General features: G+C 45.4%; 1 protein-coding gene and 1 pseudogene across 3 annotated transcripts in view; one reads left to right on the forward strand and one right to left on the reverse strand.

Annotated features, from left to right (window-relative positions):
* Positions 1 to 261: 261 nt before the first annotated feature.
* On the reverse strand, positions 262 to 473 carry LOC146050908 (U2 spliceosomal RNA; annotated as a pseudogene).
* Positions 474 to 13,327: 12,854 nt separating this feature from the next.
* LOC146050076 (uncharacterized) overlaps positions 13,328 to 19,259 on the forward strand; it is a 54,665-nt gene continuing 48,733 nt past the window's right edge. Inside the window, exons 1-5 of one of the 3 annotated variants that reach the window (XM_083166888.1) lie at positions 13,329 to 13,583; positions 13,920 to 14,008; positions 14,521 to 14,578; positions 15,631 to 15,695; positions 17,580 to 17,639. In XM_083166888.1, the coding sequence (XP_083023014.1) occupies positions 15,651 to 15,695; positions 17,580 to 17,639 (105 nt within the window). In that variant the 5' untranslated portion in view covers positions 13,329 to 13,583; positions 13,920 to 14,008; positions 14,521 to 14,578; positions 15,631 to 15,650. Of the gene's footprint in view, positions 13,584 to 13,919; positions 14,009 to 14,520; positions 14,579 to 15,630; positions 15,696 to 17,579; positions 17,640 to 19,259 lie in introns of all 3 variants that reach the window. The other 2 variants (XM_083166889.1, XM_083166887.1) reach the window with 2 other exon arrangements.

Below are 19,259 nucleotides of genomic sequence, written 5' to 3' on the forward strand. Positions count from 1 at the left end.
ACCCCCCTCAGAAGAGCAATCTACTCAGTCCCAGTGTTTCTCCGCTCCCAGGGTTAAGATACTAGGCTGAGCTTTTCGCTGTGCCCAGGCTGGGGCCCTACCCAACCTGGACCAATCTACTCGGTCTCAGCTTTTCTCCGCTCCCTGGGAATGGATACTAGACTGAGCCTTTCGCTGACTCGGGGGCTACGAACCCCGTCAAGAGAGTCAAACTACTAGGCCCAGTGGTTCTCCCCCCCCTCTTACCAGTGGATTTAGGGAAACAACACCTCCTACCAAAGGATGAGGTGAAGGTACTCAGCCAAACTTTTCACCACTCCCAGGCAAAAAAGAGGGGTCCCACACCCTCCGCCCATCAGAGCAGCTACTCAGCTACTCAGTTCAGCCTTTCTCTATTCTGCCAGAGGCCAGTCCATACCCACTGATAAGAACAGATACTACACTTGATCTTAGCCAAAAGGCCGAGAAGTGTTTATGGGGCTGAAGACTGGTCTAAAGGCCCATGCACACTGGGCGACTTTGAGCTGAAAGTCGCTCCAAACAGGAGGTTTGAGCGGCTTTCAGCTCAAAGCCACCCAGTGTGTATGCCCCAGCGATCAGCGAAGAGTGCTGCTGCACGCCGTCCTCCCCCCTCCGTCGGCGCCGAGCAGGGGGAAAGCCGCTTAGTGTGTATGCATAGTGCGTCATTGTAGCCCCCCGCTGTGCAATGCCTGAAATACCGGTATTACATGGCGGGGGCGTGGTTCGCATTAACCACACCCCAAACACATCATATCTTTCTAGCACTGCCCCCACCCCTTTGCTGCCCCAGCCCCCTGCCTCAAAAGAACTGGCTACCCTCTCCCGGAGGTATGCAAACCTGATCTAAATGTTCCCAGGTCTCTTATGTCAGTCTTCCACTGCATAGGTACACGAAATCTACCCCCAGGTGTGTTCTCATACACTATCCTTGTGAAGGCCCAGGGGAGAAAAGGGAAATAGATGGGGGGGGGGGGGTCAAGTAAACTGTAATTAAGGTTGAACTCCACACAGTACACTTGTACGGTGTCCATGTCGACTGTGTCAACATTCAGGACAAAAACCCTCGGAAACTCATGTCAACCTTATTATTATCGACCAAATGCTTCCAACCCTGTCGGCCTTACCCATGTTGACCTATTTCAGGTGTCGACCTAAGGCCTGTTGTCGACCTTCAGTGGTCAACCCAATGCATGTCGACCTAAATCAGGTTGACCCAGATGATAGGTTATTCCAATATGTTTGACATGCATCATGTTGACATTGTCAGTAGGTCGACTTGATCAATACTTTAACATGTACACTGCGAATACTAGTTATGGTCGACGGGTACAAATGTTTAGCATTGTCGACACAACTTTTTTGGGATTTGTTTGCTAATTTTTTTTTTCCAACCTTGTTTTTGGTTTTTACTTTACCATCCAGGTGGGGTAGGATTGGGAACCGTAAACCTGGGGTTATATGTGTTTAGATGCAAAAAATGTCATATCGACCTTCTTTTGTGTCAACCATTTCCACCATGTCGGCTATGTAAGGTCGACCTACTGACTGCTGGTCTACTTAGGGTAATCCTATTGATCCATGCCTCTAGATAAAAGGTTATTTATCTTATCAATGTAATAGGTATACTATAGATGGTTAGTAACCATATGATGTGATAATAAATATCTATCGGCAGCAGCTGTTCCCCATGTACAGATGTTCCGTTTAGCGTGCTGTGTGTAGGATGTCATACATGAGTACAGAGCTATGTGATTACTTTACAAGGCAGAGGGGGAAATAAATATTCTTGTACATATGTCTGTGGCATTTCACTACTTCCAGGCAAACAGTTCAGCTGGCTCCTTCCTCACCCGGCCTGCTCCCTGGGAAACCCCTGTGACTGACAGCTCTAATGTATTATAATTCCATCTGTCCCAGACTTCTTGCATATAGGAGTTAGTTACTTCTCCATAAAGTGCCAGCTCTCTACATGAAGCCTCGTGTGTCTCCACCCCAGTCCCCGGCAGTTAGCGCTCTGATTCACAAATTACTGGGCGACTGACTGCTGTGTGCCTCAGTGCAGGGGGACTTACCTCCTGCTGCTACTGTGTGCCTCAGTGCCAGTGCATGGGGACTTACCTCCCAACCACCTACTGCATAATGCCCCAGTGCAGGGGAACTTACCTCCCTGCCACCTACTGCAGCTGCTGTGTACCTCAGTGCTAGTGTAGGGGGACTTACCTCCCAGGTACATACTGCAGGTGCTGTGTACCTCAGTGCCAGTGCAGGGGAACTTACCTCCCAGACACCCACTGCAGCTGCTGTGTACCTCAGTGCCAGTGCAGGGGGACTTACCTCCAAGGCACATACTGCAGGTGCTGTGTACCTCAGTGCCAGTTCAGGGGGACTTACCTCCCAGACACCCACTGCAGCTGCTGCGTGCCTCAGTGCCAGTGCAGGGGGACTTACCTCCCAGACACCCACTGCAGCTGCTGCGTGCCTCAGTGCCAGTGCAGGGGGACTTACCTCCCAGACACCTACTGCAGGTGCTGTGTACCTCAATGCTAGTGTAGAGAGACTGATCTCCCAACCACTGACTGCAGGTAGGGGTCAGGGGGGTGTGGACAGCAGCTCAGAGTGCTGGCCATGCCCCCAACAGTGACAAAAATGTGGAGAGTGACTGGAACAGGCTGATTGAGGCCAGCGTCACAGACCCTCCCTTAAAATACCTGAGCATGCCTGCATTTTTTGTGACATCCCAGAAAATGGCTGGTTACCACCCCCCAAAATTCCTATCCTCACATAATGTCACTGCCCCTGTCACATGCAGCCCTATCCCTCACTGACACATCACTCATTTCCTGACATACTCTGTGCTGCTGGGGACCCTGCTCCTCCCACTATATAACTCTCAGTCTGTGGCTTCCTGCCTCCTCCATTCCCCTTCTCACATCATGTCACTGCCCCTGTCACATGCAGCCCTGTCCTCACTGACACATCACCCATCTCCTGATATACTCTGTGCTGCTGGGGACCCTGCACCTCCCACTATATAACTCTCAGCCTGTGGCTTCCTGCTGCCTCCATTCCCCTCCTCACATCATGTCACTGCCCCTGTCACATGCAGCCCTGTCCTCACTGACATATCATGCATCTCCTGATATACTCTGTGCTGCTGGGATATTTATAATGGGTGCATTGTGTGTGGTGCACATGGGCCCTGAGCCCAGGGGGGCCACACTGCAAATGCTGCACCCACTTTTTTTATTATTATTATTTTTAAATACTTAACTCTCTGGAGTCCTGTGTGGTGACCAAAAGTGCTGCAAAAAAATCGGCAGAACAATGGCCGCAGCTCTCACACTTTATAGCGATGCAGCATATATATATGTATATGTATATGTGTGTATATATATATATATATATATATATATATATATATATATAATTTCAAATAGCTAATATTTCATTGTAGTTGCAGGTATGGGGCTATAGTAATCGGTATATGTAATGTAAGAACAGGAATACACTGTTCTGTGGGCTGCGAGTCAGAGGCAGTCACTAGACCTCTCCCTGCATATATTACAGCCCCAGAATGCAGCATATAGATGTAGGAGGTAGCACAAGACACTGGGGCCTATTCATTTAGCCTTCGGTATAAGCTGGGTCTGTTACACATTGCACTGCCTGTGTGTGGTATCTTTTGGCGCACCCGTGGACTGACAGGCCGTGTTATGAGGCTGTATCTGATAAAGTGCCTTGGCCATAAACAGTGGTTGTGCTTATGTGACCCTCCGGTTGGATTAGACCAGGCGGTACACCCGTGTTAGATTGCTGCTTAGCGGGATTTACCTAAAGAAAATAAGTGGAAGGTTCAACAACATAGAACATACAGCAGAGATGGGCAACCTGAAACACTTTGGGTTCCACTTCCAACTGGATAATCATACCTTCAGGGCGCCAGATCTACCATTAAGCAGCTTTAACTAGGGCGGTGGTGCCAGGTTCCCCTGAGTCTATCACAAAATGAAGGCGGACTCTTAGGTGTAAATTTACTAAGATGAGTGTTCTCCAGTCCCACCTGATATCCCAGAACATCGGTGCAAGTCCGTTATTCCAAATAATCAATACAAGTCCGATATTTCTGTTCAGCAATGTGAGAACAGTATCTCCAGCCATCGGCATAATCCACTAATCACAGCCTGCTTCATTACCTTCGTTCTTCCAGATCTCTTTGACCGGACCGTCATTTGCAGTAAAACTCAATACCCCTTGCGGTGTTCCCTGAAGAAGAGCACTGACAGGGTAAGATTCCGTGCCTCTGTCCAGTCAACTGCCTGAAGCTAGTTTCTTCTTTGGCACATTGATGGAACTTGGAAGGAGTACAGGAGAAGTGGGAAAAATTTAAAAGTGCAATACTAAAAGCAACAGAACTTTGTTTCATATAAGTTCGGAAAACAAAAGGAAATGGAAGCCATTGTGGTTTGCGAAAGATGTAGCAAGAATTGTGAAAGCAAAAAAGTTGGAGATTTAAGCAGACGCAGAAGAATGAGGACAAAGAGGTGTATCTTGTTAGACAGAAGGTAATCCAGGCTCAGGAGAAAATGGCCCAATCAGTGGGAAAAGGGGGGAAAACTTTTTTAGGTATGTACAGTAAGTGAATTATAAAAAACAAAAAGTGGAGTAATAAGACTAAAGACAGAGAGTGGAAGTCTTCTTGACAGAGACAATGTAATAGCAGACCATATTAATAATTATTCCTACTCAGTATTCACTGCTGAATGAGAAAGGAAGGGGCCACAGTTAAGTATAGTCAGAAAAAATGAGGGAGAAACATGTACATTTACAGAGGAGAAAGTCCTAACAGAAATCTCAAAACTGAAAGTGGATAAATCAATGGGGCCAGACGGAATACATCCAAGGATACTAGAAGAGCTTAAAGGGGAGCTGGTAAAACCATTAACAGAATTATTCAACCAGTCACTAGCTACTGGAGTAATCTCAGAGGACTGGAAAATAGTGAATGTAGTCCCACTGCACAAAAGTGGAAGCAAGGAAGAGGTAAGCATCTACCGACCAGTGTGCCTTACATCAGTAGTAGGGAAATTTATGGAAACAATCTTAAAAAAGAGTTGTAGAATATCTCAAAACCAGCAATTTACAGGATCATAAACAGCAGGGGTTTACTGGGGAGAGATCATGTCAAACAAATCTTATTGACTTTTTTGACTGGGTGACTAAAGTAATAGATCAAGAGGAGGCTGAAGATGTAGCGTATATAGACTTTATTAAGGCTTTTGACGCTGTCCCACATCACAGACTGTTAAATAAACATGAAAGCTTGGGATTGGATTCTAAGATGGTTGAATGGATAATATCTTGGTTGCAGGACAGAAAATAGAGAGTTGTAGTAAATGGAGTTCAGTCACAGGAGGGAAAGTTTACCAGAGGTGTACCCCAGGGATCTGTACTTGGACCGGTGCTTTTTAATACCTTTATTGGTGATATTGCAAATGGAATTGAGGGTAAAATGTGCCTCTTTGCAGATGACACAAAGGTATGCAACAGGGTAGACACACCAGGAGGGGTAAAACAAATGATTGATGATCTAGGTAGATTAGAGAAATTGTCAAGATCATGGCAACTACAGTTTAATGCCAAAAAATGCTAAATTCTGCACTTGGGTCTCAAATATCCAAAGACTAAATATAGTATAAATGACACTATAATGGAAACGTCTGAGGAAGAGAGGGATCTAGGTGTTATTGGGGTACTCGCAGGCTGGCAGAGGACTGCGGTGTTAACGGAGTACTGGCAGGCTGGCAGAGGGCTGCGGTGTTATTGGAGTACTCGCAGGCTGGCAGAGGGCTGTGGTGTTATTGGAGTACTCGCAGGCTGGCAGAGGGCTGCGGTGTTAACGGAGTACTGGCAGGCTGGCAGAGGGCTGTGGTGTTATTGGAGTACTCGCAGGCTGGCAGAGGGCTGTGGTGTTATTGGAGTACTCGGAGGCTGGCAGAGGGCTGCGGTGTTATTGGAGTATATGCATTCTATGGGCTAAATTCGAAGAATGGTCAAGGATATAATATTATAGTGTACATGGGCCTTTTCTATATTTTGTGTGTCTGTTATCTGCGTGTGATTGTTCCGTGTCAGCTGTGGTGGCCGATGTGACGGAGGAGATATGCGTGTAGCCAGTATAGAACACTTACAGATCTGTACGGAACCCTCACAGATATCTAGCACATTATGGAATTCCCTTTATCCCAGGCCGCTTCATAGTAATGTAATACCGGGAGCTCCTCTGCACCAGCACAGCAGCGGTTACACAGGCAATTACTGACAACGCTCTCACTTAAGTATTTTTATGTCCCCATTTTTGTAAATCAAAAGCTGTTCCTTATCTCTTACACCCAGCGAGGTTCTTTGTCCTTATTCATCGAACAACAGCAGACAATTAGCTTTGTTTATATGAGTAGAAGGGTTCCTGTGAGTATGGCCGGGGAACATGGCCTGTCAATCAATCCGGAGTCAAGGGTGTCTGAGCAGCTCTGTGCTGCAGGGCGGTAATTGGGGAGGGGGTGTCAAGTGACAGCTAGGGCATTATGCCAGTCCTGTGCCCATGGGACCTATTTATCCAGACAGTTCCTAGTCCCTGGGATCCATTTATCTATAGATCTCATATCTAGCTAATGTATGTATCTTATCTATCTATCTATCTATATAAAATCTGATTTCATTTTATCAATCAACCTCGCTCAGACCCGAATGAGCCATATTTCCTTCCTGGAACCAACAGCCCAGCGAGTGTGAAACTCGTCAATGCCGTTCGCTCCTGTCGTTTGTGCATGCGCAAAACCCGATCATCGGGGATGGGGACGAATTCGACTCATAACGAATGGGTCTGAATCGGCCCCCTTTTGTGCTGGCACTAAACAGTTAGATAATAAAATACAAACAATTCAAAATGTGAATCAATAAAAAAAAAAAACAGTAACAACAGAACAATTGACACTTATTTGGAATCTTGTTCCAATTGTTGCACAGTGGTTAACACCGTCTGACAGATGCTAGGCATATAGGTCCAGAGTTGTTTGTGTTGAGTTTGTATGTTCTCCCCATGTCTGCTTGGCAATTCCTTTTGTGCGCTACATTGTTCTCCCACATTCCATAAATGAACATTTCCGCCTGTATAACTGTGCCGTGTGTGTCTGCACGGCGGAGAATTTCCACTGTAAGCTCCAGCAGGGATTGATGTTCTCTGTAACGTGCTGCGCAATACGGTGGGCACTATATATATAACAATATAATAATAATATCAATGTATTCTCTCACATCTGTCTCCCGTATCTCTCTCTACATGTATACGCCCACACACAAAACATAAAGAGAACCGTAAAAATAAGGGGAAAGGGTTATTTCTTAATTGGCCTCATCTGCGCCTATCAGCTACTATAGAAACAGAGAATGTTTGCTTTACTATTATTTTCTGCCCACATACAGTATAGAAATCCAAATTAGAACCAGTGCATACATCGCCTTCACACATTTTAATTGCAGGTATTTGTGTAGTGTTTTAATTAGACACTAGTTTACTATACTAATACTAGCGAAGGGACCCGGGTCACATAACTAAGACTCCGGGTTTTTTATTTATTTTTTGATATTTTTTTTTTTATATAATTAACATTTTTAAGTGTTCTTGACCATTTTATGATGCTATAAACCTAGTTAAAAGAATTTCACTGTATTTATTGAATTGGACATTGGGGCATATGTTTGCCAGAGGTGCGGGTTTGGCTGGTGAACTTTAAAGCGGCGATCCGTACTTTGTAAATGATTGCCGCTTTAAAGAGTTCAGCGTTCGGCCGGCATACGGCACCTCTGGCGAGCTTAGACGCGATACACCCATATACCCCATTGTCTGTTTATAGGAACTGATGAGTTCTAGGACATATTAGTATCAGTGGCGTAATTTCTGGGTATCGCTGTAAACGCAGCAGACACTAGGAAATTTACTAAAGGAAATTTGTAAAAAATAGGTGTATTTGTATCCAGAAATACACTTATTTTTGACATTTACTATCCCGAAAATACGGCAATTCGTATTCGTATTGATAGCACAACAATATGACTACGAATTGCCATATTTTCGGGATAGTAAATGTCAAAAATAAGTGTATTTCTGGATACAAATACACCTATTTTTTTACAAATTTCCTTTAGTAAATTTCCCCCTAGACCTCTAGCTCTAGTCCCCTCTTAGGCAGCGGCCATTTTTGGAGGGTTAATTTCAGAAGATTCCATGCGGGCGTCAAGGCTGAAGTGGACATCTCTCCTTTCCTTGCCACGCTGCAAGTGAGAGTAGAAGGAGGTTGTCCATTAGTCAGAGATCTGCTCATACAGGGCACTACTTATCCACATTTAGTTATTTATATAGCGCACACATATTCTGCAGTGCTGTAAGTTTAAGGTCATTATGTATCATTATATTTATATACACAAAAGTCAGCAGTATTATAAAACCAGATGATAACTGTCTATAAAATGAGGATGCGGTGTCTATATAAATATATATATATTATATTATTATTATTATTATTATTATTATTATATGTTCTGTAGAGTTTTTTTATTTATTTCTTAAACGCGTTTGTACATTTCCAACCTGACACATATTTTGATTAAGAATTATATCTTGTTGTACAAGCGCAATTTAAGATACATTTATTTATACACGGTGCGATTGCCTTGCTATTCAATCCTTATTCCATCTGGATCGAATGGAGATCAATTGGCTCGGCACACAAGACGCATTCGATATTGACTATATAGTACAGATCTGTACTATATAGTCTTGCCTTGCACAGTCTATTTGTATAGTCGGTTTCGATGCCGTGGGGCCGCACATCAAGATCAAATCAGCATCGGATGCGGCTGAAAACCGTTCGATGTCTATTCGATTTCGATTCTGACAATCTAGTCCAAATTTTATCGAAAGGTAGTCAGAATCGCACCGCGCGTACGGGGCAATACACTGATGTAGTGCTAGCATGACGGACCAGACAAATATTTCATTTGTACATGGACTGTTTATAAATTTATAGACATTGATATTGCTTATAGACAGACTAGACTGCAATATGGTAACGGATGAAGTGCATTAATTCCAATGTATCTAAACTACGTCCTTATCCTGTAATGTTCTGTACTGTTGGTATATAACTGGTGCCCGTTGTGTTAAACAACATTATTTAAGAAGCAGTGTAATACTGCCCTCTGCTGGATACCAATATGTGATCAGTGGTTTTCGAGATGTCGGGGTATAGTATACTTGTAGCAGTTAGAACTAAAAGTTGATTTTTGGATCTATTTAAAACCAAACGGAAACGGTGCCTCTTTCCGTTTATTAGGGGTATATTTACTAAAGCTTCGAAAAATGAAAAAAGTTGATGTTGCCAATATGTACCTCCCAAAATGTGCGCGGCTGTATTCAAGACCCTTGTGCGCCGAATCTGAAAAGGGGTGTGGCCTCATCAAAAATGAGCATGACTTTGTGGGGATGAGGTTTGAGCGAGTCAAGCCTCCCGCTGTCCTCACTATGGGGGCATAGTCTGCACTCTGTGAGCTGCCCCTCTGAACATGAGCAGCGAGTGACAGGAGGCCTCTCATACCTACCCACCCACTGCGATAAACTGCTGCCCGGCAAAAAAATGGGGCTGTCCCGCAACCAATCAAGATTCTGCCTATCATTTTCCAGGATTCAATAGAAAAATTATAGACAGAATCTGGTTGCTATGGGCAACATCAAATTCTTTTACATTTTTATAAGCTGTATTAAATTTACCGCAAATATAAAGTTTTCTTTTTGATCCATTTTTTTTTGATAGCGCATTGATTTTAATAGAACCAAAAATGGCGCATTGATCTTAACAGAACCAAAAATCATCAAAATTATACAAAAGCATTCCTATTGGCCAAACATGCCCTATAATACCTGAAAACGCTTTAATTCTTGAGCTAATTTGCATATCCACGATCGGTGCTGGGTCTAGAGATGGACATCGCAAGTCCACCATCAAAGAAGGATGGCTGGGCTGCTGCCATGAAAACTTGGCATAAGTTCCTCTTAAGGTCCATACACACTGGGCGGACTTTTTTGCATAGCGCAGCGCCAATACCAGCAGATGAGCGGCTTTCCCGGCGATGATGCAGGAAGGAGCAGCAGCACTCACCGCTCATCGTCAGGCCATGTACACTGGGCGGCTTTGAGCTGAAAGTCATCCAGTGTCGCAAAAGCAACTCATGGTTGATCCTGATGTTAAATAGCTCAGATCAAATCCACATCTTTAATGGCCGATGCCATCGGAAAGCCCGCCATCGAATGGCTAAAAAAAAAAACCAACACTGAAAAACTATTGATGGTTACGAAACATCGGAATCTGATGCTTATTCCTAGCTGTGTCTGTAAAAGCGAAGTCCAATAGATCTGCTTCTGATGGTTCTATTGGGAATGGTGATTATTGGTGCTTTGATGTATTTTCAAATTGACGGTTAGTAAATTAGCTTTTCCTATTGATGGCTATGGCGCAGTATCGATGGTCAATGTGATGTTCTATTTGGAAGTCAAGTCAAATTTTTGGTGATTTTAAGGCATACATGCCGACTTTTTAAAACTCCTCTCCTGGAGAAGCCCGTAGAGGAGTGAAAGGGGAGCTGGACGAGGCTTCGTTTTGGGGGCGGGGCGAGGCTGACGTCACCAAGCCCCGCCCCCACGACCGACAGCCGCATTCATTTGTGGGTCCGTGGATGGGGCTTCAAACATGCTTTGGTCTCACCTATTCTTAAAAACCAAGGTACTTGTGTATTTTGGCGGCGCCCATCGCATCGTATACCATAACGCATGCGATGGTATGCGATGCGACGCGATTTCGTTGGTTAGTGTACGATGGCATACAATTTTCAAATTGTATGCCATTGTACATGGCATACAATGCCATACGATGCGATGCGATTAAACATTGTATATGCACCCTAATGGGTGCATACAATGTTAAATGCACCCCCCCCCCCCACTATAAACGTGAACCGAAGCGTGGCGAGCGCATTTAGCCCGCGAGGGGCGGCGGTACGCGTCCTACGACCTTTTCATACCCCCACTATCCACGTAGGCGTGGAGTTGAGAATAGATTAGTGTGGCGAGCGCAGCGAGCCACCGAGCCCGAAGCGTGGCGAGGGGACGCGGATACCTGTGAAGGCCGCGAAGGGACGCGTTTACCTGTGAAGGTATGAAAAGGTTGTAGGACGCGTACCGCCGCCGCTCGCCACGCTTCGGGTTCACGTTTATAGTGGGGGGGGGGGGCTGGGGGTGCATTTAACATTGTAAGCACCCATTAGGGTGCTCAAAAGCACCCTTTAGGCACGGTCTTCAACTGGTTTCCTCTTACCTCTCCAACCGTTCCTTCTCAGTCTCTGCCTCTGGCTCCACCTCACCACCTTCCATCCTTCCCGTCGGGGTCCCTCAGGGTTCCGTCCTTGGCCCCTTCTGTTCTCCCTGTACACCTCCTCTCTGGGTGCACTCATTAACTCCTTTGGCTTCCAATATCACCTCTATGCTGATGACATCCAAATCTTCCTCTCCTGATCTGTCCCCCACTGTTTCCTCTCAGGTTTCCAACTGCCTCTCAGCCATCTCCTCCTGGATGTCTGAGCGATTTCTGAAGCTGAATATGGACAAAACAGAACTTATTCCCCACCCAGAGCTATGCCCCCTACTAATATCTCTATCACTGTTAACAACACCATCATCTCCCCCGTTCCCCAACTCCGCTGCCTGGGTGTCACTCTCGACTCCTCCCTCTACTTTGCACCCCACATCCAAGCCCTGGCCCATTCTTGCTGGTTCCAGTTACGCAACATTGCTCGCATCAGGCCCTTTCTCTCACAGAGTGCAACTAAGCTTATCATCTACTCACTAGTCATCTCACAGCTTGACTACTGTAATGCTCTCCTCACCGGCCTCGCTCAATCCCAACTGGCTCCTCTCCAATCTGTCCTCAACTCCGCAGCCAGGCTTATCTTCCTCTCCCGCCGCTCTAATTCTGCCACTCCCCTTCAATAAAATCTGCACTGGCTCCCATTCCCCTACAGAATCCTCTTCAAACACCTCACACTCACATACAGGGCCATCTCTAACTCCATTGCTCCATATATCTCTAACCTCATCTCCATTCCTACACCCTCCCGCCCTCTATGGTGGGCTGACGACTGTCGTCTCTCCTCCACCCTAATCACTGCTTCCCATGCTAGAGTACAGGACTTTGCCCGTGCTGCACCCCTTCAGTGGAACGCACTCCCTCACTCCATTAGACTCTCCCCGACCTTGCAAAGCTTCAAACGGGCACTGAAAACTCACCTATTCATCAAAGCGTACCCTTCCACTGCATAAACTAGCTGGTTCTCCGTCCCCTTGTCTGTTTACATCCTGCTATCTAGCCACCACCCACTTGCTTGCACCTCTTGTAATCTGTCTGTCTCCCCTTCCTACTAGATTGTAAACATCTCCGAGCAGGGCCCTCTTCCCTCCTGTTGTCAAAGCCAACTTCTCTTCACATTTTACTCACAGCTCTCCTATACTCAAACACTCAGTGACCATCTTCGTCTTCATACTCATCTCCATCATTGGCCTCAAGCTTCTAGTTGTATGTTGATTGAGTCCTCACTACTTATATTTAAGCTGTAATGTGTATTGAACTGTGGCGCTCTTTATTTGTACTGTATTTTTGTTATTTATTCAATGTAATACTGTTTTGTCTCCCTGTACTGTTCCTTTGTATGGCAATGCAAAACACTTGTGGCGCTTTTATAAATAAAATTATAATAATAATGGGGCTAAAATGCCACGAAATGACGCGTATCGCAACATTTTAGCCCCGCCCCCTACCCACGAAATTCGGGCTACTAAGACTCATACCTCCCAACATGACCCTCTCCAGGAGGGACACAATGCTCTGTTTCTGGACTTCTCTCTTAATTTATAATTGCCATCACCTGTTTCAAATAGGTTAATGGATAAGAAAGATGTTTCACCACAGGTGGTTGTAATCATAAATTAAGAGGAAAGTCCAGGAATAGAGCATTCTGTCCCTCCTGGAGAGGGTCATGTTGGGAGGTAATATGCTACTTGGATGTAGTCTGTTGTGTTCCGGAGACAGAGGCCAGAGCCAAGTGCACTACTGCACTCTGTCAGCACAAGGGGGGAAGGAAGGAACCGGCTATTTTACGTTTTAAAACAGTTTCCCATCAGGTGACCTCACTGACGTTACCCGGAAGTAAATTCCCCGGAGCCGGACGCGCACTTTGAACGCGTAAGATGAAGCCCTGTCCCCGCTCCAAGGCCCTTTCTTACAGAGTGTCGTCCATATTCCCGTAGCCCATGATTCCTACGCACTCATCTAACAGACCTCGCTAATATGGCGCCTCCACTGGGGACATTTCAACTTGTTCCGTATAATCTGTTTGGAAACACAGCTAGGCATCACTAGTAGCGGAGATTGTATTACGGCACGGTGTATGAGGTCTCACAGGTGAGTGCTGCGCTGTGGTGTGATGTAACCTTGTCCATAGCTGTGCAGGGAGGTGCTGGCACATTGTGTGTGTGTACTATGCAATAATAGCATACCTCCCAACATGACCCTCTCCAGGAGGGACACAATTCTCTGTTTCTGGACTTTCCTCGGAATGTATGATTGCCATCGCCTGTGCCAAACAGGGTAATGGATAAGAAAGGTGTTTTAGAACACAGGTGATGGCAGTTATTCATTCAGAGGGAACTCCAGAAACAGAGCATTGTGTCCCTCTTGGAGAGGGTCATGTTGGGAGGTATGTAATAGTTATGTATTTAATGCACTGTTATTCCTCAGATACCATTCTCTCTGCCAGGCAGAGGCTAGCAGGGTGTGCTGGGACTTGTAGTGCTACAGCAGCAGCGGAGGAGGCCCAGCTACCACTGGTGAGCAGCTCAGGCTAGAGTCTGATGCCAGTTTACGTGCGTGTAAAGTCATGTAATCTGTGTAGCAGTGGTATATGCATTGTGTGCAGCATGTGTGATGTCTGTGTCTAATCGTGTAACCTATCTCTATAGAGTGAGTGGATAACCCGTGTCCTCAGTTGTGTATCTGGGTCAGACCTGGGTTGATGTGTGATGTGAAAGGGCCTTTTAAATTTACCTGGGTCCAGCAACCTGGAATTCCGCCCGGGTTAAAAGAAGGGTTGATCCCGGGTTGCTGTTCAGTGTGAAAGGGTAAACCGTGTCCCGTTCACACTATAGGGAGGAGGAAACATCAGCTCCAATTGCTGCCCCCTTTCTAACATCAGCGACACGCTTTATTGCTGAGTTACTGTTATTGTCACTGTCACATTATTGGGAATTCGGCCCCGGTGTCACTTAGATAATGGCAGATTATTGCGCACTGAGGATCTTTGTGACGTTCTGCACAGGTGACAGTTTTTGTTTTCTTTCAGGAAGCAGGGACCCAAGGAAATCTGCATACAAGCCCCCTCTTGTCCTAAAACACCTCGGGTAAGCCTAACATAAGCTGTAGCCATGACTAAGATGTGTACACTGCTTTGCGGTCCTGGCCTGGATTCCCACAACCTCACACCAGAATATCATAGACTGCAAGGAAGGATTGGCAGTGCCAGTGTTTCTTTATGCCGCAGGTTCTCAAACTTGCTCTTGAAGACCCAAACAGTCCATGTTTTGCAGGTCTCTTCACTCTTATTTCATAAGTGAAATAATTAGCTCTGTGGATCTTTTTAAATTGTCATCACTGTGCATCTGCTGGATGACTTGGGAATTGTCAGTGAGTAATAAGCTCACATTTTTTTTGGGTGCAATATTTAACTAAATTCAATGACTTGCTTTGCTTTATTTGTGTTTATTTATACTAAAAGAACTGTCGCAGTGAGCCGCGCTGGCATGCTTAATAGATCTTTAGAGGATTGCTTACATCAACATTGGCACTCAAAGGGTTAAGTTTTGCCAGTTGGAGAAACTGAAATGTGTTTCCAATGGGTGTTCCCTGCTACTACCGTCATTGCAGTAATCCATGATGTATATGGTGGATTTAAAGCGGTCTAGTGTAAAATCGGTCAACTTTCGGTTCTTTAAGAGTTGTCCTGAATTACTAGCAAGTACAGACTAAAAGTGGTTTCTATTAGCCTGGAAAATAGGTGAATCCAGCATGGCTGTACATGAGTAGAAGGGTGGTTGAAGAACGTGTACAAAAGACCTGTAGACTGCTTGAAGTTAGGAGTGGAACATACAGTATGGACACTTAAACTAGGTGTTCAACAATCACTGAAGCCTGGTAAGCATCCTCTGATGCCAGGGCTCTCCTGCAAGTTAATGGTCAATAATTTCGGGTCTCCGACCGTCCAGTCCCTGTATTATGTGCCGCAAAATACATTGCTGTGAGACACATTAATGGCTACGCCGTGGCTTGACCTTACGGTGAGGTCACATTCCATATGGGTCAATGAGCATTGCTGTGCATATAGCCTATCTGATGTTTGTTCATTGTCAGAATGCATCTATTCACTAACGGTCCTGTTCATGCTGTTTTCTTCTAGTTTAAAAAATAAAAACAAATATGACTTTCGATAAAGTGAGAACGGGCCAATCAGGAATGTGTGATGTAAGTATAATTTCTTCACTGTTTAATGCAAATAGAAATGTGCGGAAATTACATAAATGACGTGTATTGGACAACCTGTTGACATTCAGTATCACAAAGAGTGTGAGGAGAGGTTCCAGTACCATCCAGCTGACCTGTAGGATAGGAAGTGCAGTCCTAGATGCTAGCCATTATTGTTTGGAAGGTGCTAGATAAATGTTAAGTAGAATCTGAAAACAAACATGCCACAGCTCAGGCTCCTCCCCATTGGCCGGCAGTACCTCCGTTGTAACCAGGGCACATCGGAATATAGGATCGGTTATCTCCTGTACATACAGCAACTTCCATCACAGGTAGTAGTCTGGGATCCCCTAGTTATGCCTGCATCAGGAAGGACAGGTGCCTATAGGAACTCTGGTCCTAACTGCACATGGGTCTAATACCAATGCCGAGGGCAGTAGGTCACATAGCCCAGATCTGAAACCAGTTTCTCCTCCCTCTCTATACCTCTAATCAGCGATTAATATTGTTATATAATCTGTGTCAATTGCATTTGGTTTTCTACTTGTCTTGTCTTCTGATCAATATTACTATGGTCGAGGCTTTAATACGTTTAGTTAAAAAGTTGGAAAGTGAGCAGGTTGAAGTCGTGTCCACTTTTTCAAGTTGACATGACCGATTCCTTGCCACGAAGAAAGCTTTGGGAGGTCCCGAAGACCCCCAGTGTCCTACATGGAATGAAAAAGGAAACGGGAAATTTGGAACTTGCCATTAAATAATTTTCTTTGATTTCCATGCTCCTTGTTACTGGTGTCTGATGCTTCAGTTAATGGGGTATATGTGCTAAGTCTTGGAGTGCTTAAAGTGGAAGGAGGTAAAGTATCAGCCAATCTGCTCAACTGCCATGTCACAGGCTGTTGGGCAGATGGATTTAGCCTGGTGAAGAGATAGTGGAAGGTGATAATGCACCGGCCAATCAGCCATGTTTGCAAAATGACAGTTAGGAGTTGATTGGCTGGTGCGTTATCACCTTCCACTTTATCTCTTCACCAGGCTTTATACATCTGCCCAGCGTTTGTAAAATGACAGTAAGAAGCTGATTGGCTGGCACTTTTCTGTAATGCTATCACCTCTCCTCCTCCACCACTATGATTGAAGTTTGCTATTTAACAACTAAGGGGCCATTGCCTCCAGTGATCTAAGAAGCGCATACAGGAACACATCTATTCCTTTATTGGGCCATTGGCAGTTGACGTCTCTGATTTTGTTACGGTTTTCTTTCATGTCTAAGGGGGGTAGGCAATGTGCCGCCGCTATTTCCGACGTGGGAACTAGCGGCGGCTCCCTATTCAATGCTGTCTTTAGTGACAGCATTGAAGCGGGATCACGGCAGAACGGGCCCAACTTTAGAAGTCGGACCCGTTCTGCCGATAATGCCCGTGTATTGTCACGACCCCACCGTAGATCGTCAATCCACGGTTGTTTTGGCGGCCACGCCCCCTTTGCGCCGAGCGGCAGGAGGGACATTGAATCCCGTCTGTCGTTATGCGGTCAATCTGACCGCAAACGGGCCAGGATCACGGCTGTCGGCGGGGATCGACAGCCGTGATCCCAGATTGCATATTAGTTGTTCCCTTTGTTTTACTTTAGGTCTACCTTTTTTATGCTGTCAACGTTCAAAACGTAGAAGGCAGAATGTCGACGTGGTAGTGATGTTTTCTAAAGTATTTTACTTGTGTCAACAGTATAGCTTTTAATCATGATGAGATGATTTCCTGTCCTATTTAAAGTCTATAAACTGCATCGGCATTCTCCAGGATGTTGACATTTTTTTTATTGTTTACAGCGTGTTTATATATCCCTTTATCCCTTTTTAACGTCTAACTAACTGTTGTGTCTTTATAGCTCTGCCAGATTCCCCGCGATCTCAACCATTTTCAAAAACCTCTTCATTTACGGATGATGGTGAGCTGCTTTGTCAATGGCTTTTTAGAGATACCAAATCATCAAAATTGTATACCGTTTAATAATGTTGAAGCCTAGCGTTGCATATTAAGTTGCATGCGGTGTGTCTATGATTATATTATTTCAGAGTGGATCAAAGGAAAAACCTTTTTTAAGTAACTTTTAAGGTAGGATCATGGTAAACTATGGCCTAGTAGTGTTCCTTCTAGGAACTGTGCAGGGCAGGGTGGGGGCAGAAAGAAAGGGGTGGACCGGGCCCGCCAATGTCACCAAAGGGGGGCGGATCCAGGCTACGACATCACCAAAGTGGGTGGGCCGGCCAGCCGACGTCACCAAAGGGGATGGGCCAAGGCTGCGACAGCAAAGTGGGCTGGCCCGCCCGCTGACATCGCCAAAGGGGACGGGGGACGGCCGACACGTCACCGAAGTAACTGCCAGGGATGCGCCGGGCTTCAACATGGGCTCTGGGCTTCTCCGTGCGCATAGGCAGCAGGCTGTTCTAGCAGGGTGCTGCTAATACAGACTAGTGGGAACACTAGCCTAATGCTCATGACTTTCATCCAATCAGCCAAGTCAAGTCCATACAGATATAAAGGAGAATGAATTTCGAAATACGCCCTATATTAAGGACGTAGGACCTGCTTGGATGACAAGTATCCCAGCAACCACTGGGAATTTTTAATTCCAATTTTGTTTCAAAGCAAAAACCCAGGAACTTGCATGAGTCTTGGGGTAATTGATAACCCAGCCGAGCATCTCTCAATTCTCTATCCTCAATACCGAGGTATTCGGTAAAAGCGACCACCTTTGACCAAAGAAGTGTGGCTATCACTGCCATAATCTCTGTGAAGATCCATGTAGACCAGATGGGATAGCCCAGAACTGGAGATGAGAACTACCCTCTGCAAATCTGAGCAGGTGGTGGTGCCCTTCCCATATATGGGATGTCTCTTTATGTCCATGGAATTGAGATATTCTTTTCAATCCATGCAATGGATCACAGAGCAGAGGGACTCCATCCTCAACATGTGGACGCAGGTGTACAATTAAGGATTTGAGTTTCAGAATCAGAAATAAGAATAGACATGATTTCTAAACCAGGAACCATTTAGTGTAAAGCTGCAAGGTGTGCCAGTGACCTAGTCGTTTGGATGAGATATGCCGAAGAATGGTGGAGTTGCCTTGATGTCTAGAATATAGCCTCTCTATGATCATCTCACCCACCAATCCGAAGTAGAAGCTGTGTCCGAAGTCCGAAGTAGAAGAGCCCCTATCAGACTGATCTTGGTTGGGATAAACCTCGTCATTGACTGTTTGTTGGCAGGCTTGGGCCCCATCCCAACTACAAACCTGGTAACCTGCACAACAGGAGGTGTTCCTTGTTCTACCACAGAACCAAAAGGACTGAAATTGCTGGGCCCCTGGTCTTGCAGTTTTGACTGGTGGATAGTATTCTTTTCAGGTTGAGAAGAATGATGGAATCTATGCCCCAAAAAGGACAGATATACCTGTTGGAATGTATGATGCCTCAAAGGTCTTCTCGGATTCTGCGTCCACCTCCCAACATCTTACCCATAGAGTGCATCTGACTGCAGCACCCAAAGCTGTAAAGCCAAGTTC

This window comes from Crinia signifera, chromosome 12 (genome assembly GCF_055691185.1).
Source record: "Crinia signifera chromosome 12, ASM5569118v1, whole genome shotgun sequence".
Classification (NCBI taxonomy): Eukaryota; Metazoa; Chordata; class Amphibia; order Anura; family Myobatrachidae; genus Crinia; species Crinia signifera.